Genomic DNA, 20,353 nt, shown 5'->3' on the forward strand with positions numbered 1-20,353 from the left:
CTGGGGTGGGACACAGGCCATTCTGGGGACCACCAGTCAAGGGCTGTGCGCAGGGTGGGTGTTTACAGCATCCTGAGGGTGCATCTTAGTTTGCTCCCATCCGCCTGCTCGTAGCTGTCTGAGGCCACTCACCAGGTAGGACCCTCCTGGGCAGAGAAGCCCTGAAGGGCCCACCTTGGCCTCCCATCCTGTTCTCAGCCCCCATCTTTGAGCTCTGGCAGCTCTAGGGACTGCCCTGGGGGCCAGACAGTTTCTCTGATGCCAGGAAATGGCCTCAGGCGGGATGGGCTGTGCCTTACAGCCTGCCCCCCTGCCCCCCCCCAGACTTGCCTCTCCATCCCGGATATCAAGACTGCGTTCAGTGACTGCACCTCCAAGATCGGCCGGCGGGACTGCCTGACCCAGGCTTGCTCAGCCCTCACGGGGTGAGTGGGGCTCTCACCCTGCCCCAGGGTCCCGGGTCGCCCCACCTCATACCTACTGTCTCCACAGCAAAGGGGTGCGCGAGGGCATCGAGTGGATGGTGAAGTGCGTCGTGCGGAATGTGCACCGGCCGCCGCGGCAGAGGGACATCACGTAGGTGCAGCCGGCACCTGGGGCATGTACAGCTGGTGCCTGAGCCAGGAGCACACCCGCCAGCTGGAGCCACCAGTCCTGGGGCTGGGGCTGGCTTTGCCTTTGGATTTTTTCATTTGCTTTGTTTTTTCTCTAAGACAGACTTTTGTGTCCTGAAAAGTGTAGGTGCCCGGAGGCTTCTGCCAAGGGAGTGGGGGCAGCAGGGCCCACTCAAGGCCTGGTTTTCGGCCCTGTGGGTGCCCTTTGGAGCTGCTTGCCCCAGCCTGGTCTGGGCGGGGCTTCAGGAAGCCCGGTTGGAGGTGGGTTTTCCATCCACAGCATGCCCACGAAGCTCGGCCTCTGCCTCCGCTGATCATGGAGGTGGGCTGGGAGTTGGTGTCACCTTGAAGGAGGCCTAACCCACGTCCCCGAAGGCCTGCAGGTCCTGGGCTCTGGTGCAGCCCCAGGACTGGCTAGGTGCGATCTGCCTAGCCATGTGGACCCTGCTGCCACCACCACCACCGGCCCACGTCAGGGAGCAAAAAGCTGGGAGTGGGAGGCCCATAGCACACCTGCCACCACCTGGGACAGCCACGGCTGCCAGCTCAGGGATGTGGGGGTGTTGGGAGGTGGGCTGGGTCCCTATGTTGCCCCATTGGTGCCTGTGCTCCCAGCTGAGCGTGAGGGGCGCATCTCCTTCCAGGCCTATGCCCAGCAGCGCAGGCCCTCCAGGCAACGCTGGTCCTAGGGCCCCTCTTCACATGGCCCCTGTGGGAGCTGGTGACCAGCAGCCTGGCCAGGGTGCCTGTGCAGAAAATAAAGGCAGTCTGCGTGGCCCCTGTGTACCCTTCTCCGAGCCTGTGTCATGGCCACAGCCCAAGGGCGTCCAGGCCGTTTCCTGCTGTCCTGGGAATGGCTGGGCCATAGCCAGTGACCTGCTGGCTTCATGTTCCAGGGAGGTCCCACCAGCCTCCCCTCCCTCCCTTCCTTCCTCCCTCCCCAGAGGAGACCTGAGAGGAGCTGCTGGGAAAGGGATGAGTCAGGGATGGGGCTGGGGACCCAGTGGCAGGGGAAGTGACTCATGGGAAGTCCTGGGCCTTTTGGGAGGTGGGGGCAGCTAGGGCTGGGAGTCCCATCCCCCACCCCTCCACCCACCCTGGAGCCGCTTAGTCCCTTGTTCCCTGGCTTCCCTCCTGTGAGGGTGTGATCCTGCCCCGAGGGAAAAGCCATTTCCCAGAAAGCTAGTGGGACACTGGTCTCCTGGGAAGTCCCCTGCGGTTGGGAGTGGGTGGGACTCAGAGGGAGGGGGGGCAGTCGCCGAGTCCTCTTCCACAGCAGAGCCCCTGGACTTGGTGACCCTCCTGGCACTGCCACTCCTTGACTGGCCCTCACCTACCCTCCACACTCCCAGCTACCCAGAGCTCAGCTTGGGGGCGGGCCATGGAGTGAGCCTCAGCTCCCCTGTGCCCCACAGCGGAAGGCCCCACCTCCAGCCACTGGCCACTTCCCATGATCCTCCCTGCCATCAGGTCTGCCTCGGTCCACCACCGTCACACAGCACTGTCCTGCACAATCGATTTTACAAAAGGGTTTTATAAAAACGACAGGCGGTGCCCGGTCAGTAGAGTAAATACGGGGCTCAGCCGGCCAGGAAGAAGCGCTTTCGGATGGTGCGCTCCACCCCCGGCAGCCTGGCCGTGTGCAGGGCCTGCAGCAGCCCCGCCACCAAGGCCCCTGGCCGGGCCTCGCGCAGCTTCAGGAGCTGCCTCTGCAGCGTCTGCTGCAAGGACATGCGGTCCTCCCAGGGCCGACGGGGAGTCCATGCCTCCGGACCCGACAGGGCCTGCTGCAGCTGCAGGAGTCTCCTGAAGGAGACGTTCTGGAAAGCCACGAAGTCCACAAGGGCGCGCTCACACTCCTCGGTCCCTGTGGGAGGGTCAGGCAAGGTGGAGTTGTGCCAGGTCCTGGGGTGAGGGCTCCCTGCAGACAGAGCCCCCCCCATGCCCCTGCTGGGACCCCATGCCAGGAGGGTGGGTGGGAGAGGCGGCCCTGGGGTGAGGAGATGCCACTGCTGACGAGCACCCAGGGATGGGGTGGGGAAAAGCATTGCTTGCCAGCTAAAGCCATCAGCACCGTGCACTCAATGGTGCCGGTGCCGCTGCCACTACCCGTGGCTGCTCCGTGGGTTTTGGGGACCCTTGACCCCACGAGGCTGGAGGCACTTCCCAGACGCCCACTAAATGCCTCATGGCTCCAAGTGTTGGGGCAGGGCACAGTCTGAGCTTGCTGCCCCATGGCCCACCCCCCCTCATCTGTGCCCCTTCCCCCGGCTCACCTGTCCCCCTCCTCACCTGTCCCCCTCCAGTCACCTGCACCCCCTGGCTCTGGAGTGCTGAGTGGAGGGCCTGTGCAGCTGGTGCACATGGTGTCATGGAAGGGGGTGCCCGGCACGTTGAGGACCAGGCCCAGGGCCGTGCAGTTGCGGTGGGGCTGGCACTGCCCTGAGCTGGAGCTGTTGGCCGAGAAGGTGCCTGGGGGACATTGCTGGCACTGTGTGTCCTGGGTGGGGGTGCCTGGGGATGAGATGGAAGGACAGGGTCAGGGGGACCCGGGGCATCCTCATGAAAGGAGTCCTGGCCCAGCACCACCCACAGAGTGCCCAGCACCCACCAAGGGCAACCACTCCATAGCCCGGCGGGCAGGGCGTGTGCTCCAGGCAGAAGCCCGCGAGCTCGAAGAAGCCTGGGCGGCAGCGGCAGGCCCGGTTGTGGACGACGGAGCAGGGCCGCGCCTCCTCCTCGTGCTCCCCGCAGACCACGTTGCAGTACCGGCAGCGCCCCAGGTAGTTCCAGAACTGCGTGTAGTGTTGCGGCGGGCACTGGCGGCACGTCGTGGGCTGGTCCCTGCTGCACGGCCGGTGCACGAAGGTGCCCGGGGGGCACTGGCCACACGTCAGCCACTCCCGCGTGGCCACATCCCACCACGGGTAGGTAGGCACGTCTTCCGCTAGCCCTCGCGCAGCCAGCAGCAGCAGCAGGAACGGTAGTGCCCTCGGCAGGATCGGGGGCAGCCTCGCCTGTGCTTTCATGATCCTCCCTGCAGCGGGACTCGGCGGGGACACCAGCTCGCCACAGCCCCGCTCCTCCCAGCGGAAGCAGGCCCCGCCCACCCTACCTGCAGCCAACCAGAACACTCCAGCTCTGGCCAGCGCCTCCTATAAAGGCTGGCCTCGCCACACCCCGGGGAGAGGCCCGTGACCTCTCGCAGGCCATGCTCTGACCCAGTTAAATTTGTTTTTTAAATATATTTTTATTGATTTCAGGGAGGGAGGGAGATAGAAACATCAATGAGGAGAATCATTGATCAGCTGCCTCCTGCACACCTCTTACTGGGGATCAAGCCTGCAACCCGGCATGTGCCCTTTACTGGAATTGAACCCACGACCCTTCAGTTTGCAGGCCAACTCTATCCACTGAGCCAAACCAGCTAGGGCATGTTCTGACCCAGCCTGGGGCAGTCGCAGCACCTTCGCCTGGCCTGCCCAGTCCCCCTGCCCCCCCAGTGCAGGAGGCAGTCCTATGAAGGCCCTCCTATCACCAGGCACAGCTTGTGATCCAGTGACAAAGTCTTCCAGGGAGGTGTAAGGGGCGGGGTGGGGGTGGGGGGGAGCAGGCTCCTCTTCCCTCTGGTATCAGTGTCCTCCTGTCCAGCTGCAAGGATGGAGGCTGAGCCAAGTTTAGACAACGTGCTCACAGCACCCTCTCGTGGGACGGTGGGAGGGGGGCCCCGTGCAGACGCCCCCATCCTTTCTCTCTGGCACCTCAAACCCCATCACCAAGCCCAGGCAATGCGAAGAGCATCCCCATATGCCAGCAGCTTTATTCAGCCCACCTCCAGGCACAGTCCCAGCATGCCAGGGAGCAGACCACCCGCTCCAGGTGTGGCCCAGCTGTGGACCCCTGAGCCCCCCACCCCCACAAGCCAGCAGCCCGGGAAAGTTCTGGGGAAGCACCTCGCCCACCCACCCCACAGTGTCTTCAGGGCTTCTCCCAGGTGGCCCGAGACCTGGTTGCGGTCTCAGGGGTGTCCCTTGTGCAGACCGGCCTCTCTGACTGGTAGGTTGCTGGTGCTGGGCCTGGCCCACCCTGAGCCAGCAGACAAGTGTCCATGCTGCATCCAGGGAGGGTGGCCTCAGCCTTGGAGGCCCTGCCGTGCCCAGGCGTCTCAGAAGAGTGGCCCGTGGCTCTGCTTCCTGGCGGAGGCACCTCAGGTCCAGTACGCAGTGTCCTCCTGGGGGTCTGGGAAGACACAGGACGCTGGCCACACCTGCCAGGCACCACTGCCCACCCCCCCACAGAGGGGTGGTGCCCGGCAGCCGTGTCCCCGAGGGCTGGTCAAGACCTGGGTGCTGCTGTTAGCAGGAGGGACATGGGGAAGGGATGGCTTCCTCTGCTGGCAGCCAGCACCCACGAGACCTACCCACTCCGGCTGTCTGTCCGTGGGGTCACGGGGGTCCTGCCGTGGCCTGAGGAAGGAGGAGATCTTGCTCTGGGTCCTCCCTAGTCTCTCTGGCTCGGAGGGGCCTGGACACAGAGGAGTGAGTCTGAGGGGTGGCTGGTGCGCCTCTGCTGCCCGTGCCTCCCAAGGCTGCGGAGGCTCTGGGGTGACAGGGTGGGGGTGGCAAGAGCACCAGCAGGTCACCCTGGGGGTGAGGATGGGAAACACCTCGGAGCTCCCTTCCTGGGGTCCCAGGGGCAGTGCCTGTGTCCGGGATGGGCCGGCCGGTCAGGTCTGCACACGTCTGCCAGAAGCGCAGCTTATGGTGTGGGCGCACGAACATGCTGAACCCTGCGGGGAGGGGTGCTCAGGACCTGCCCCCATCCCCCGAGTCTCCTCCCCCAGAGCCCCTCCAAGTCCCCTCCTCAGAAACTTGCTCTGCAGCAGCGGCAAGTCCTCGGGCCTCGAGGTGGTCAGTGCTGCCACCACAGCCACCGCCTTCTCAAAGTCATCATCCCGCTTGTAGGTGGTCAGTGCTGCCAGGAGCTGACTGCAGCCTGCAGCCCCCAGGGCCCTGCGGGCGTCTGCCAGGTAGGTGCTCACAGCAGGCTGGCTCGGCTTCTCCGCTGGAGGGGCGCCACACCCCTCTTGTGGACAGAGGCCAGTGTCTCCTGAGAGGGAGGGAATACGGACTGTGTTGGGGCCCAGAGCCCCCAGGAGGCTCCTCCCCTCCGAGGTCTGGCTCTGCTCCTGGCTCTGGTCAGAAGCCTCTTCAGGGACCATGTACCTTCTGGTGGTGGCCTGGAGGCCAGGTGAGGCTGTCCCTGGTTCAGGTGCCCTCCAGTGTCCAGCTGCCTGGCCGCACTCTGGGACAGGGTCATCTTGGGGACAGGCTCCCTCCTTCCTGAAGGAACATGGAGACACAGGAGTCATCCAGCTGGTCTCAAAGGGTCTGAGTGCTCCCTAGGGAGGAGGCAGGTCTGCCCAAGGGGAGGCTGGGCTCACAAGCCTCCTCGGACCTGACTTGCACAGCCCCGTGGACAGCTGGTTGCTCGGAGGGACATCCTGTGGCACCAACCCCAGGGGGGAGTGACTCTGGGGCTGGAAAGTCCCCTCCCCAGGGCAGTGTCCCTGAGGCAGTCCCACCCAGGGCAGGCTGGTCAGGGACAGGGACTGGCTCCCTCGCTCTGGAGGTACAGGGCCCACTCTGGGGGGAGGGACAAGGGGCTCCAGGACCCCGGTGCGGATAAGACGACAGCTGTACATGCTCTGGGGGCCGACATGGTGCCACCCTGCAGTGATCCATTGGCCCCTGTAGAAACAGTGAGGCTGGACCAAGCTAGGGCCCACCTCAGGACCCCAGGTGCCAGCCCCTGAGGGTCTGCCTGGGGAAGGCCCCACTCACCACCGGGGTCCGGGGCTGGCTGTGTCCACTGCCCACGTGGAAGGCTGTGCTCAGGCAAATGGCTACAGCCTCGGCCCGTCAGCTGGAGGCAGAGCTCCTCAAATCGCTGCTTGTGGTGGGGCCGCACGAACTGGTAGAAGCCTGTTGGAGGGGGTGTCTGGGTGCGCGGGTGCCACGCGCTGCAGCCACCATCCAGACCTTTGCTAGGGAGCAGGGACCACCCTGCTCCGAGGTGACCCACCCGGCGTCCTCTGCCCCACCCTGTGCCTGCGGCACCCCAGGCACCTTGGAGCAGGCTGTGCTTCTTGGGGTCTTGGGCAAAGAGGGGGCTGAGGTGGTCCACCAGAGCCTGGAAGTCGTCCGAGCCCTTGTACTCCTGCAGGGCCTGCGTAAAGGCGGCAAAGCTGGCCCGGCTCAGTGCCTGCTTCACGGCCACCATGAAGAGCTTGGCTCTGTCCGCCTGCGCACCTGCCGCCAGCCCCTCCTGCTGGACACAGCCAGGCGCCCATCAGACACACGTCACCCTTCAGACCCTTCACTGTTCCAGGTGTGGCTGGCAGGTGGCAGGGGTCCTGCTGAAGGCAGCCAGGAGGGGCTGCAGGGAGGCCACGCCTCTCAGGACCAGCACAGGTGGATCTGAGGCCCTGGGCTGCACCTCCAGCCCCACCTCCTGCCCCCATGGGATGGGGCATCCAGGGCCAATACAGCTGCAGCGGGCTCTCTCAGCTCAGAGGACACGCCTGGCTCGGAGGTGGGCAGCTCACAGCAAGGGACACGTCTCAAACCCAGGGGCTGGCAGTGTCCTGCTCCATTCCCGCTGCGCCCTAGGCCCTGACATGGGGCCTAGATGGGAAGCGTGGAAGCCAGGCTTTCTGGTCTGCCCAGCTCAGCCCTCAGGGCAGGCCCCTGGCACCCAGCCCACTTCCTGACACCCCCGCCTGGTTTTTCCCAGAAGCAAGGGGAATGGACAAAGGCAGTGCGCGGGGCTTTCCGAGTTTCTTGGCCCAGACTGTCTACTCAGTTGCTCTCAACTGCCTTCTTCTGAGGATGGGGACAGAGACCCTCCCCATGTGTGGGCATATAGCCTCTACCTCCTGCCAGGGCCCAGCACTGCCCTGGTGAGCCAGCCTGGCTACAGGCCCGCCCCAGTGCAGCCTCCAGGGCCAGGGCTGACTCCCACCTGCTGGGGGCAGCGCCTTCTGTGGAAGGAGCCCACGTGTCTGAAAGGCCCAACCTGACCACAAATGTGCAGGACTCGGCGTGGGTCCCAGGACAGGGGCCCCTTGGCCAGCGTCAGGCCGTGCTGTTCTCGCAGACTTTGTGCTCCCACCGTGAAAGGCTGAATGAGGAGAGGGGGCCTGTGCAGGCCTGGCCCCCCGCCAACAAGCAACTGGGCCCCAGGAGCCTGGGCGGGGAGACCAGTCGGTACTGTCAGGACCAAGACACACATCTGCACCTCGCTGTGAACGTCCCAGCAAAGTGAAGGCGGGGCCAGGCAGGCAGCGCAGCCACACTGCACACTCAGCTCCTGCACCCACCACTGCCCAGCGAGAAGGGACAGTGGAGTTAGAATGGCACAGGCTTGGCCAGCTCACACCTCACACTCTGCTGGGTCAGGGCCACGGGCCGTGGACAAGAGCACTAAGAGCCGCAACAGCCTGTGGCTCCCACCACATCCCCAGGTGGGTCTGGGTGGCTCACCCACCTGGCAGCTGACCAGCCTGATCTTCTTCCTGCCTCCTCTCTGCTCCGCCACAGACCTCTTCTCACCCGGGAGGGATGTGCTGGAGCGGCACTGTGCCTGGGGGGTCACAGAGCTGTGGTCCCAACCCAGGCCCTCGGGCCCCAAAGCCCTGCGTGACACTTTGGGGCCACAGTGAGGTCAGCTGGGGGCAGAGCCCGAGAGCAGGTGCGGGCACGTGGTCTTGCAGTAACTGACAGGGCTAATGGGAAGGGAACAGGGGATGCCACCCAGCAGGACACAGGGACCTCCAGGTCACAGTGACGGACTTCTGAGCGAAAGCCGCTGGGCAGGAGCTGCCACGGCCAGGCTCCCGAAGGGCGCAGCAAGGCCGGGCCCCAGAGGACCATGTGGAAACCACAGGGGGCAGTGGAGCCCCAGCGAGGGGGTGCGGGGGAGCACCAGCCAGGGGCTTAGGTGTGGGCTGAAACCCCAACCACCTGCCCAACAAGGGGACTTATGGGGTGAGTGTGGAGGTGCCCGAGAACAGACAGGCAGTGCCTGGGGTCTGTGTCCATCTCTGGAGCCCCAGCACCCATACCTCCTCCTCCCCAGGCCCGGCCTGCTCCCCGGGCCTTCGGGCCAGCTGCTCGCTGTGCTCCAGGGCGGCCAGCAGCCCCACAGGCCTTCGCTGGGTGTGAACCGACTCCTGCTCGTACTCCACACACAGGCTGCCCTCGGTGTCCCCGCCATCCCCGGAGGCTGGCAGTCCTGGGGGAGGGCAGGGGTGATCAGGGCCCCGCAGCAGTCAGACCCACGTGCTCTGGTCTTCAGGCCTTGCCTGCCGCCAGCCTTGTGGGAGCAGCCCCCAGCCACGTCACCTGGCCACACGCACCTGGAGGCCTCCGCCTCAGGCTGGCGACGTGCAGGTCCACACTCTTGGCTTTCTTGGTGGAGAGGGCCCCGAGCGACACAGCCACTGGGACGGTGCCTTCTCCCGGGCCCGGGCTCGGGGTGGCAGCTAGGGGCGCCGGCATCTAGACAGTCACAGGTGGTTGGGGTTGGGGGTCCCACCCAACTCCTCCCCTGGGGAGGGCAAGGGGGCAAAGCCAGCTGGGCATTCGGGACTCACTGTTTTCTGAGCCACCCGGAAGAACTGGGCCACATCTCGGATGACGTGGCCGAAGTGGTCGTATACTTGGACGTGGGGGCGCACCCAGGATGGCAGCTGGGCTCTGGTATCCGCACTGGTGAACCTGTGGGGGAGGGGCCGTCAGCCCAAGTCCCGCCCACTCCAGCTGGGCCCCATGCGGTAAAAGGGCCACACCTGTGGTCACAGAGGAAGACGGCCCCATAGTCGTGGCGATGCCGGATGACCCTCCCGATGGCCTGGTTCACAGCCCTGGACGCCTGCTGCCGGTACCAGTCTTGCCCAGAAAGGAACTGCGGGAGGGGGAGGAGCTGGTCACAAGGTCTCCAGGCCACCAGGTCCCCGCCCACCACGTGGCACCTCACCTGGCCCGAGGCCCCACTCCGGCCCTTCATCTCATCTAGGAACTGCATCTTGAGGATGACCCGGGGGTCCTTGCGTGGGGGGTACGGGAGACCCGTGACAACCACCCCTCGGCCATTCACATCTGCAAAGTCCAGCCCCTCACTGGCCTGGGGAGAGCACAGTCTTTACCCACAAGCTCCACAGGAGCCTGCAGACCTTCCTCAGGGTCGGCCCCGACCCTCACGACCACAAGCTCCCAGGTGGGGACAGACAGGGACAGACCTCCAACCCTGGGCCCACGACCACTTGTCTGTTCATGGAACCTCCTCCTCCTTCCCACCCGTGCCCACCCCAGCCGGCCCCAGCCAGGGTCAGGGGGCTGCCCACCAAACTCGTATTTGCTGGAAGTGGGGCCCAAGGGAAGGGACCGGCCTGTTCCACCCACAGTGCAGTCCCCAGGCCCATCACAAGCTCCTGTGGGTGAGGAAGACGGGCAGTGCACGTGGGACCAGACTCACCTTCCCCCGGCACACGGCCAGGAAGGCGGCCCCTCGGGATCCCGGGGAGGCGACAGCTGCGTAGTACGCGCCCATCACCTGAAGGAGAGACGGGTCACCCGGAGCAGGGCCCCGGCCCGGCACCTCGAGTGAGGCCCATGCACCCTCCTCTGGCAGCCGCTTCATGGCTGGGTTCCCAGGCCGACCTGCACCCAGCACCCAGGGCTGCTCAGTTTCCCAGAAAATACAGAGCCGGGCTGAGAGCCTTTCCTCCCAGGCACCTGCTGCCACCATCGCTGTGCCCTAGCTTTCCAGGAGGCAGCAGGCCAGGCCAGCAGGACCGCCCCACGGCCCTGGCCAGCCCGGGCGCCCACGGGGCAGTGGGGCCCCAGCGAACTCGCACCTCTGAGAAGCTGCCCTTGCTCCTCGGCTCCACAAACAAAGGCTTCAGGGCCTCGAGCCTCCTGGCACAGTCCCGGGCCTGCGGCGGGGGAGAAGGGGACAGCAGGCTCACGAGGCCTGGCAGCCACGGCCGCACCAGCCACGCTGGCCATGGGGCTCCCCTCCCACCCTGGGACACACGAAGGGAACGCACCCGCCAGAACTCCAGGCTCTTCTCCAGGACGGGGTAGGAGGGAAAGAAGACCAGGAGCCCGTGGGGGACCACGCGCGTGATGTTGACTGGAAGGGAGCGGCCACGGTCAGTGGGAAGGGTGTCCCGAGGCCCCGCCGGCTGCCCCCGGAAGAGAAAGCAGGGAAGGGTGCAGGGCTGGGCAGGGGCGAGGCGGGCTCCCCAGACACCATGGATGGGGTCCAGGATGGGACAGCCAGGCCAGGGCTTCCCAGGAACTCACCTAGCGTCTTCCCCAGAGAGGACAAGCACTCGTCAGAGAACCTGCATGAAGCCAGGAGGCTGCTGCCACGTGGGTCCCAGCACTGGGCCCACCCACTCATCCTCCCTAGGCCAGGTCCCCCTACCGTTTGTCAAAGGCGGAGCTCAGCTGGGCTCCATCAGGGCCTCTGGGGACAATCCCCACCCAGATCTGGTGCTTGTCAATGACATGCGGGTTCTCCAAGCAGACTGGGAAGGGGCTGGAGGCAGCGGTGGAAGGCAGGATGTCCCCCGTGAAGTTCTGAACCCCCAACACCCAGGCTACACCCCCCAGCCCGGGTAGGGGCAGCCTCACATCTGCATCTCCAGGGCGAAGGAGGACACGGGGGCCAGCGTGCCGCTGGTGAGGAGGAGCGTGCGCACGCCCTGGCGGACCAGCTCGCGCATGCAGCAGCCAGGGCTGAAGCACCAGTAACTGAGCACCTTCCCTGCAGGACGAACATGAGGCTGGGACTCAGTCACCCACAGGGAGGCCCATGACCGCCACCCACAAGTCTTCCATAGGCAGCCGCTGGGCGCATCCGAGTGTGACCGAGGGGCCTGCCCGGGGGCCTGGGGAACAGGAAGTTGAGCTAGAGAAGCTGGGACAGACAGTGGGTCACCTCCAGAGAGGCCGGCCAACCCCAACCCCAGACATGGAGACACAGGCCACAGGCACCCCAGGAAGGAAGCGGAGCCCCACCTCCGACACCCGGGCCTCCAGGGACACAGATGCTGGAGCTGCAGAGAGGAGGCAGCTCAGGCCTGGGAGGCGGGAGCAGCAGGGGTGCCACCCGCTCACAGGGAGTGGCAGGCCCTCGTCCTGGCCCGCTGGGAAGGAGGCCAGGCCCCACCCGCTTCCCCGGGCAGACACGCCTGCCTCCCACTCGCTGCTCCCCACGCTCAGGAAATGACTGCACACAGGGCTCGAACGTCCAGACCAGGTCACAGGGCAGCAGGAGCACTTCCAGAAAAGAACGAGCCACTTTCTGGGGCCAGGGACCCTTTTCCACTTTCAGGATGGGATCTTCCCTGTGACGTGGACGGAGGACGAGGCGGCCTGGGCCAGCCCTGCGTGGACATCAAGGGGCCATGCACTAAACCCCGACAAGCTCAGGGAGGCTGCAGGGCAGCCCCACAAACTCGGAACCGCAAGTAACCACCGGGATGGTCTGAACATACAGATCCCAGGCTAACAGCGGGTCCCCCCTAGGCCTGCAGCTTCCTTGACAAAGGCCAGTCTTCCCCTTGACTAAGCCTGGTGTGGTCTGTTCGCATCTACCACCGACCTTGGGAACGGCAGCGTGATCTCCCTGGCAGGCCCCTCAGAGCAGAGTCCACAGAACCCCTCCTTGTCCCCTTGTCCCCCTCATACCATCTCTATGTGCAGTAAATTGTAACAATCCTGCACCCACCAATGTAAAACTATGTGTCTGATTTTTTTATCCCCTCCCAGAGGCATCCCCACTTCGCTTCTCCCACCTCCCTACCCTACCACCGATGGACCTCATGGATGGAGTAAGCTGCAGAACCGCCATTCTCCGGAGCATTTTCTCAATCCCTTCAGATTCTGCTTCCCGACAATTGTCAGTTTGGCTCAAACAAACTTATAAAAATTCTCTACAGGTTTGGATGTTTCCTACATCGCCATCTGCCACAGCAGACAGGTGCCCTGGGAGAGCGTGTGGGCCCTTGAGCCGGGCCTTGGCCTGCACGCCTTTGTGCCCGGGCCTCCCCTCCACCCCCAGCTTTCAGGGAGGCTGGAGATGATCCAACTTCCTATAAACACCCACCCAGGAGTGGCTGCTTCTGAGAATCCTCTCGCTCTCAGAGGTACAGGAACACGGTCACTGCACCCACTCACCCTCCGCACCTACACCTGCCAGGGCTAAGGCCCATCTGGCCTCCCGAGATCATGGTGCGAACTGATCCCGGCACGACCGCCCCACACTCCTAACCCTCTGTCCCTGCTCAGCTCCACTAGACAGCAGGCGGCAGCCCGAGGAGAGTGGAGGAGAGTAGAGGGGTGCTGAGCGCTGACCTGGAGCAGGTGGCAGTGGTGGGCTGCCAGCAGCACTGGGGACTGCCCAGGATGGGGGTGGCCTTGACCACAGCACCATCACATTACCCTGGAGCTGTTGGGCTCCGAACCCCACCCTAAGTCTAAGTCCCCAGGGGCAGTGGCCAGGACTGGGCACCTCAGGAGTCTGTGCCTGAGCCGACACAGGCCACCCCACACCAGGAGCCTCGGTGTGCCTGCACAGACCTAGGACCCAGGGCAGCAGGGGAAGCTGATAGGAAGAGGGCAGGACTCACGACAGGCCTGAGCTCACAGAGGGTGTCAGGGAAACGGGGCCCGCCCCCGGGGGTCTGAGTGGTATCGGCCAGCAGACCCCTCCGATGCAGCCGAGGCCTGTGGAGTGGCCTCAGCCTGAACCTGCCCCACATCTGTCTGCCCGGCTGGACAGTGAAAGCGCAGCACACCGTCAGGGGCCGGTGACACGCTTCTCAGAACGTCCTGGGTGGCCCTGGCTGGTTTGGCTCAGGGGGTAGAGCGTCAGCCTGGGGACTGAAGGGTCCGGGTCTGATTCCGGTCAAGGGCACATGCTCAGGTTGCGGGCTCGATCCTCAGTAGGGGGCGTGCAGGAGGCAGCCAATCCATTATTCTCTCTCATCATTGGTGTTTCTATTTCTCTCTCCCTCTCCCTTCCTCTCTGAAATCAACAAAAATGTTTTAAAAAAAGAAAGAAAACATCCCGGCTGGTGTGGGAGGCCTGGCGCGACTCAGGTGCCGCCCAGCCGCCTCGCAGGCCTCTCCCTGGGGTCGGGCAGGGGAGCGTGTCCGGTCCCCCAGGCGCCATACCTTGCCTTCTGGACGCCGTGGAGCTCCAAGCATCTGACCGATGAGCTGTCCCCCGGTGGCTGGTGTCAGGGTGGATGTGTACCTGGAGGGAAGAATGGACAGGTGTCCTGAGCCCCCCACCTGTGGACCCCCTTCTGGAGGCAGCCCCCACCCCACAGGACAGAGACCCCTGCCCATTGCCCCTCACGGAGGCGGCCCCCATCCCATAGGACAGAGACCCCTGCCCATTGCCCCTCTGGAGGCGGCCCCCATCCCATAGGACAGAGACCCCTGCCCATCGCCCCTTCTGGAGGCGGCCCCCATCCCGTAGGACAGTGACCCCTGCCCATCGCCCCTTCTGGAGGCGGCCCCCATCCCATAGGACAGAGACCCCTGCCCATCGCCTCTCATGGAGGCGGCTCCCACCTTGTAGGACTGAGAGGCTTCGGGCCCCACTGGGGAGCTGCCCTCGGCAGGGTCTGTGCTGAACACCATCTGAAAGGAGATGAGGGCAAGTCAGCAGGACACACCACACAGGACAGACACACACGCAGGGTGTCGTCATCGCCTGCCCCTGCCTTCCTGCCAACAGCACCTCTGCCTGTCCCCTCCCCTCAGGCCCCCAGCTGGGAGATGCACAGGAGTTTCAGTCACACCAGCTTGAGTCCCCTGTGACCTCCCATGGTGCCTGCCATGCTGTCTCCCCTTCTTCTCCACTCCCCACCCTTCATGACCCCTTCCCCCAGGAACAACCTCGAGTGGGCGTGCATGCAGCACTGTCCAGTGGCTGGGCCTGTCCTGCCTGATGCCCAGTGGGCCTGTGCATAGTGGCATCCGTGCCTGGCAGCACCAGCATCCTGTCGACTGGTCCCACACGTGAGCAGGTCGCACACCATCTCGGGGCCCCACATCCTGCCTGCTCTGTCCCTTTGAAGCTGGCTCGTTCAGTCTCCAGCCTGAACCAGCTTTAGACCCTCTACCCTGCACAAGCCATGAGCTTCCATTTTTCCCACAGGCTGTCCGTCGGATCAGCCCACTGCCCCACCGCAGGCGCCCCACCGCCCCACCATAGAACAGAGAGCACCCAGGGCTCCAGGGCCAGGCCAGCAGCACACCAGGACCCTATCCATACCCCCCAGCACAGCCCTGTTTGGAGGCCTGTGCCCCCGAATGGGATGAGCTGCTGCCCATCATATTCTCTCCGGCTGGAGGGGACAGGCCAGCACGCACACCAGGCCGGCAGGGGACTCCCCGTCACCCACCAGGGATCACTCAGAGCAGCTGCCGCAGGAAATTCCAAACTGGCTGAGCAGTTTGGGTTCGAGTCTGGAGGGCAGAGACCTGCTCCACCACCGGGCACCGAGGAGGGAGGGCTCCCACGCGCCACTGGCCCGGAGGGTCCTCGGAGAGGCCTCTCGCAGCGGGCCTGACCATGCCCGCCGGCCCCGCCGCCAGCAACTGAGGGAGAGCGGCGGGCTCCGCAGCGGACGGAGGGCAGTGCTGCAGCTGGGGGCAGGAAGTGGCGGTGCCCAGTGGCCTGAGGTGTGGCATCCCCACTGGGTCTGCAGAGGGGGCTCACCGACCCGGGGTGGCTGCCCCACCGAAAGCAGCTTCCCGGGCCCAGGGTGAGGCCGGCCTGGCTGGGACTGAGTTCAGCAGCCGCAGGCCCCGCCTGGGCTCACGGGCATCGCCTGAACACACTCGCCACAGAGCCGCATGGCTCTCCAGGGATGGCGGGCTCTGCGGCCAGACACGGGGCTGGGAGTAGAGCCTTCCCCTCCGTGATGGGCTTACACTCAGACTTGCCCCGGAAAGCGGCTTCAGGAGAACGCCTGAGAAGGCTTTTGCCCACTGCCCCTGGTGCAGTGCGGCCCGAGGCAGGCGGTGCGCTCAGGCAGGATGGCAGCCTGAGGGCCGAGGCTCTGAGGCAGGAGGTGCGCAGGCCTGACCCTGCCCCAGGTCGAGGCCGAGTGACAAGTGCAGGAGGGGGAAGCACCCCACTTCCATGGGGAAAGGAGCCGCCTGCATGGCGCCCCTGGTCCTACCTGGATGATGTCCGCGAGCTTCTGCAGTCCTGCCGTGTTGGTGAACAGCCCTGCGCCTGTGGGAGCAGCGGGCACTGACCACAAGGCAGCAGCCTCAGGAGCCAGGAACCTTCTGGACATGTGCTAAGCTCCGCCTCACCCCAAATCCACAGGGGCCACCTGGGGAAGGGGCTTGCCTGCTCTTCCCCGTGTGTCTCCAGAGTATCAGTGAGGGGGAGCAAATAAGGTTGAGGCTGCCCAGTCACCCCCCCACCCCTGCCCAAGAGGGAACAGAGCCTGGCGGGGCCCACAGCTCCGTGGCCCTGCTCTTCTGGAAAGCTGACTAGGAACAGCTGGCTGGTGCAAAGCTGGACCGAGCACCACAGGGCACGGCACCGTGCCCGCATGTCCCCTGTCCGTGGCACTCCCCGCGGCACAGGCAGCAGGAGGCGCAGGGCGGGTGGGACTCACGTCCTGCCAGGTGCTGGATGATCTGGTCCAGGGACTCCAAGATGCAGCCCTTGGTCTGAAGTGTGATCTGGGCCTCGGCAAACAGCTCGAAGATGTAGCTGCCGGGGAGAGAGGTGACCAGCTGGGCTCTGGGAACCTAATGGCCAATGGCTTTTCAGAAACGAGCCCTGAGCCCTCTCGGAGGCACCTGGAGGGGACAGCCTCTGCGCCAGGAGCCCCCAGGCCCGGGCTCCAGGTGGAGGTCATCAGGGCCCCCTGAGGCCGTGGCTCTCGCAGCTTTGGGGAGAGATGGGAGGGCAGCACCAGATCTGGGCGCCGTGGTGTGGGGCAGGGCAGGCAGGGGCTTGCTTCATCTGGGAGGCAACGGGGTGTCTGTGAGCATCTGAGCGCAGCAGAGCAGACAGCGGCCTGTGCTCTGGAATGTTCCTGACGAATCCAACCCTCGACAACCTGGCCTGGTCCCAGCGCAGTGTCAGCTGTGGACTGAGGGGGCTACCACCTGCCTCAGCCAGGACCCGGCACCCGCCTGCAGGAACCAACTCCACTGCCCAGCTTCAGGGCGGCCTAGACGTCTGGGGCTGTCAGAATAGCCTGGGCCCTCTGAGGCCTAAGGAAGTGGCTGGTGTGACTGCACTTTCCGTCTTAGCAGAAGGTGTGCTTGGGCTGGCGTCTGAGCACCAGAGGACGGGACACAGCGGAGACCAGTGCACATCCGGGTGAGTCAGCAGCCCTCCTGGGCCTCCAGACCTGGGAGGGACCCCACTGGGCAGCCAGGACAGAGCCCCACACACGTCCGGCTCCAGCTGCAGGCAGGGCCTGGGGTCAAGGGCCAGCTCCCAGTCCCTCACCTCCCGGGCTTGGTGACACCTCCGTCACCTCCGGGCAGCTCCACGGCATCGATGGCGCCCTCCAGGCGAAGCAGGATCACTGCGGAGCACAGGTGGTCAGGGCAGCACCAGCCAGTGGGGGGGAGGGGGCGGACAGCACTTACTCTTCAGCTTCGCAATGTCCTCCAGCTCCATGGCCAGCCCTGGGAGAGAAAGGGGCAAACCCACAGGTGTGCGTCACCCGCTGCAGGGAGGGAGCCCCGCAGGGAGAACGCTGCCCCACAGCGGAGCCAGAGCTGGAGCCGCGAGCGCCGGGCGCCTTGCCTGGGGCAGTGACCGATGTCCCACGCACCATCGCCCACTGAGAGCACCCAGGGCTCCCGGGAAGCATGGCTGAGGCTGGGACAGGAAAAGCAGGGCGGGGGTGTGACCCCATCTACAACTACGGGGACCAAAAGGACAGAGGTGCCCGCGTGACAGCAGCAGGAGATGGGACACCTGAGTTCAATAATGAAACTGTCGCCTGTGATTCCATACACGTGCCCATGGGGCAGTGACTATTCCCCTCCTGCTGACAAGGGACCAACAATAAGTTGGGAACAAATTCAAACTCCCAGCTTTGAAAACTGGAAAGGTGAAGGGGAAAAGCAAGCATTTGTTCGCCTTTCCCATAAGAGCAGCCTCACCACCGAGCAAGTGAGGCGCCGAGCACCCTGAGAGACTCGTTGCTGCTGATAAATCAAACAGCCCATAGGCGCATCCTACGGAAGGGGTGGATCTGGGCACCAAGTGTCACAATGGTACTGGCCGAGCGAGCCCAGGACCGTGCACCTCCGGCCTGCCCTCCAGCCCAGCACCAGGGGCAGCAGGGCCCGAGGGACCACAAGGAGCCAGAGCCAGAGCCAGCGGGCCTGTTGGCGCCCGGAGCTCAGACCTCGGCCTCCAGGTGTAGCCCAGCGGCCACACCAGTTCATGTGTCCACCAGGATGGCGGACAGGTCTGACCGTCCCGCCTGCTCGCAGCAGTCACTGTCCTCCGTTCTGACAACAGCCACCCACCTTGCTGACGAAGAGTGATGTGTCTTTTTTTTTTTTTTAATCAGAAGAGAAAGTTTATTTAGAAAGTGACAGAAGTGGAAGTGAGTCTCTGGGCTGTGCAGGCTCAGGAAACAAGTCACAGAAGCAAGAGAAGGGCCCTGGGGTGACAGAAAGGCAAAGGCAGGCGCCTAGGGTGAGGACGGGAGGGGGCTCCTGAGGGAGAGCCCCCCGTGGCTGCGTCCACTTGGACAGCGCCCTTGCAGGAGAGTCCATCACGCCTCTGCCCTTCGTTACCGGCTGTCTCTCAGCTTCAGAGTCGCTGGCACATTTTAGATGCAAATCCCTCGTCAGTTATGGTTGACAGGTTTCTCCCACTCTGTGGGCTGTCTCTCTGCTTCCGGGACCGTGTCCTCCGAAGCCCAATCTATCTACCGTTTGGTGACTGTGCTGCTGGCGTCAATTCTAGGAATCCATGCCTCAGGCAAGGTCATGGAGACGGCCCGGGGGGCACAAGGAAGGGAAAAGGAGCACCTCGTGGTGAACTCCCCTGGGCAGGCAGGCGGGCGGGAGCCCCGTGTGGAAGTCAGAGCCAAGTGTGGAATGGTATGGACGTGACGAAGGACACTTCACATCTGTGCCCTTCCTCCCGACGCCGGAGCCCAGGGACTGAGAGAAACCACACAGTCCCCACTCAGGGACACGCTCCCTGACCATGCTGCTCAGGCCTCGAGGTCTCAAGAACAGGGAGGCCTGAGACCCATCGGGGAGAGCAGCTGCGGGAGGGCGAGGCGTGTCGCGCACACAGGCAGGGACACGAGGGCGAACCACGGACATCGCCCACCCACACCTCGTAGGATGCTGTTGCCAAAAAAATGAAGGCCATCCAACAACTGCCAAGATGCTCAATTGCACTCCTCAGAGAAAAGCAGCTCGGAACTGCAGAGACACCCCATCCATCGCTGTGGCCCAACCTCAAAGGCCTGCCGTCCGCCAGGGGACGGGCGGACACCGTGCCCGCCGCTGCTCTATCCACAGCACACACCACCTGCTAGCCCGGCCGCCCACTTCTGGGAACTCACCCTGAAGAAGTACCGCAAACAAGAGGAAAGTGCGCACACACGCGGTTACTCATTACTGTGCTGTTTGTCATTGCAAAGTCCGGGAACCAGCTCAGCCCGAGGACACGCTGGGCAGATGCAGAACGCCCGCGGGGGGGGGGGGGGCGGGGGGGGGAGGGCAGCGGAGCGAGAGCAGGGCGCCTGCCCGTGAGGCGCTCACAGCACTCGAGGGCGTGCACCGGGCACAGCGCCCACAGGCACGGACGCCGTGCAGGAAAGAGCCGCGTGGAGGAGGTCGGACGCCTCTCCTTTGGCTCTCGCTCGGCTCCCTCTGAACATGCCTGACAAACCCGACAGGCTGAGATTGAGAAATTTGATAAGTTGAAATGGAAGAAGACAGAAACGCAAGAGAAAAATGCACTGCCTTCAAAAGAAATGAAAACAGGGAAAGCAAGCAGGCGAATCATAATGAGGCGCACACCGCCCATGGGAGCTGCGCATTCCCCGAGCACTGCCTCATCTTACTTCTTCCAGCTGTTTGACTTCGTAAGATGCAAAGAGGCTGGACCAGTTTAAGTGACTGTGCTGCCCCTTACACATCACAACTACTGACAAGGAAGCCGCCCTGCCGGCCCTCTGCCAGCTGGCTGGCAGGGAGGGGGCACTTGCACGCCGCTGAAGGCAGGAGCTGGGTGGGACAACGGTGAATCTAGAGTAAACCCAGCTGGTCTAAGGGGTCCTGCGGGCTGTAAAATGCAGTGTTATCAGAGTGCCATTTTTCTGTTAAAATGATTTTAATTATTGGAATGCACAATTTTTTAAATATGCAAATAAAAAGCTTTAAAGCCTGAAAAAAAAGAACAGAGTGGCAAAGGAGAGCGAACAAGTAAGATGCACCCACAAAGGCAAAGAGAGAATAAACTAGAAACTAACAAGGCACTGCTCTTGCGTATACTATTACTTTGACGTCTGGAACCATGCGAATGTTTCAAATACCATGAAAAAGGCTGGTGTGGCTCAGTGGTTGAGCGTCAACCCATGGCTCGATTCCGGTCAGGGCACATGCCTGGGTTGCGGGCTCGATCCCCAGTAG

General features: G+C 64.0%; 3 protein-coding genes across 3 annotated transcripts in view; 1 reads left to right on the plus strand and 2 right to left on the minus strand.

Moving 5' to 3' along the window:
• ARFRP1 (ARF related protein 1) overlaps window positions 1-1,405 on the plus strand; it is a 6,380-nt gene extending 4,975 nt beyond the window's left edge. The window contains exons 7-8 of the mRNA XM_081097373.1: window positions 325-425; window positions 493-1,405. Coding sequence (XP_080953499.1) covers window positions 325-425; window positions 493-580 — 189 coding nt within the window. The 3' untranslated portion in view covers window positions 581-1,405. The remainder of the gene's footprint in view (window positions 1-324; window positions 426-492) is intronic.
• TNFRSF6B (TNF receptor superfamily member 6b) lies at window positions 1,392-3,877 on the minus strand. Its single transcript, XM_081097372.1, has 3 exons — window positions 3,226-3,877; window positions 2,907-3,128; window positions 1,392-2,481 (listed from the first exon to the last, which is right to left on the minus strand). Exons 1-3 carry the CDS (start codon window positions 3,641-3,643, stop codon window positions 2,195-2,197), a joined length of 927 nt encoding a protein of 308 aa, XP_080953498.1. The 5' UTR covers window positions 3,644-3,877; the 3' UTR covers window positions 1,392-2,194.
• Window positions 3,878-4,416: 539 nt separating this feature from the next.
• RTEL1 (regulator of telomere elongation helicase 1) overlaps window positions 4,417-20,353 on the minus strand; it is a 47,835-nt gene continuing 31,898 nt past the window's right edge. Inside the window, exons 11-35 of the mRNA XM_081097361.1 lie at window positions 17,330-17,368; window positions 17,187-17,265; window positions 16,339-16,436; window positions 15,889-15,944; window positions 14,270-14,338; window positions 13,865-13,946; window positions 11,318-11,450; window positions 11,109-11,222; window positions 10,985-11,025; window positions 10,726-10,811; window positions 10,534-10,611; window positions 10,152-10,229; window positions 9,654-9,800; window positions 9,466-9,581; window positions 9,271-9,394; window positions 9,034-9,175; window positions 8,740-8,909; window positions 8,163-8,258; window positions 6,743-6,941; window positions 6,458-6,598; window positions 5,840-5,956; window positions 5,490-5,723; window positions 5,317-5,403; window positions 5,035-5,138; window positions 4,417-4,853 (exon numbers count right to left, since the gene is read on the minus strand). Of these exons, the coding sequence (XP_080953487.1) occupies window positions 4,593-4,853; window positions 5,035-5,138; window positions 5,317-5,403; window positions 5,490-5,723; window positions 5,840-5,956; window positions 6,458-6,598; window positions 6,743-6,941; window positions 8,163-8,258; window positions 8,740-8,909; window positions 9,034-9,175; window positions 9,271-9,394; window positions 9,466-9,581; window positions 9,654-9,800; window positions 10,152-10,229; window positions 10,534-10,611; window positions 10,726-10,811; window positions 10,985-11,025; window positions 11,109-11,222; window positions 11,318-11,450; window positions 13,865-13,946; window positions 14,270-14,338; window positions 15,889-15,944; window positions 16,339-16,436; window positions 17,187-17,265; window positions 17,330-17,368 (2,891 nt within the window). The 3' untranslated portion in view covers window positions 4,417-4,592. The remainder of the gene's footprint in view (window positions 4,854-5,034; window positions 5,139-5,316; window positions 5,404-5,489; window positions 5,724-5,839; window positions 5,957-6,457; window positions 6,599-6,742; window positions 6,942-8,162; window positions 8,259-8,739; window positions 8,910-9,033; window positions 9,176-9,270; window positions 9,395-9,465; window positions 9,582-9,653; window positions 9,801-10,151; window positions 10,230-10,533; window positions 10,612-10,725; window positions 10,812-10,984; window positions 11,026-11,108; window positions 11,223-11,317; window positions 11,451-13,864; window positions 13,947-14,269; window positions 14,339-15,888; window positions 15,945-16,338; window positions 16,437-17,186; window positions 17,266-17,329; window positions 17,369-20,353) is intronic.

This window comes from Myotis nattereri (genome assembly GCF_964212035.1).
Source record: "Myotis nattereri genome assembly, chromosome: 8".
Classification (NCBI taxonomy): domain Eukaryota; kingdom Metazoa; phylum Chordata; class Mammalia; order Chiroptera; family Vespertilionidae; genus Myotis; species Myotis nattereri.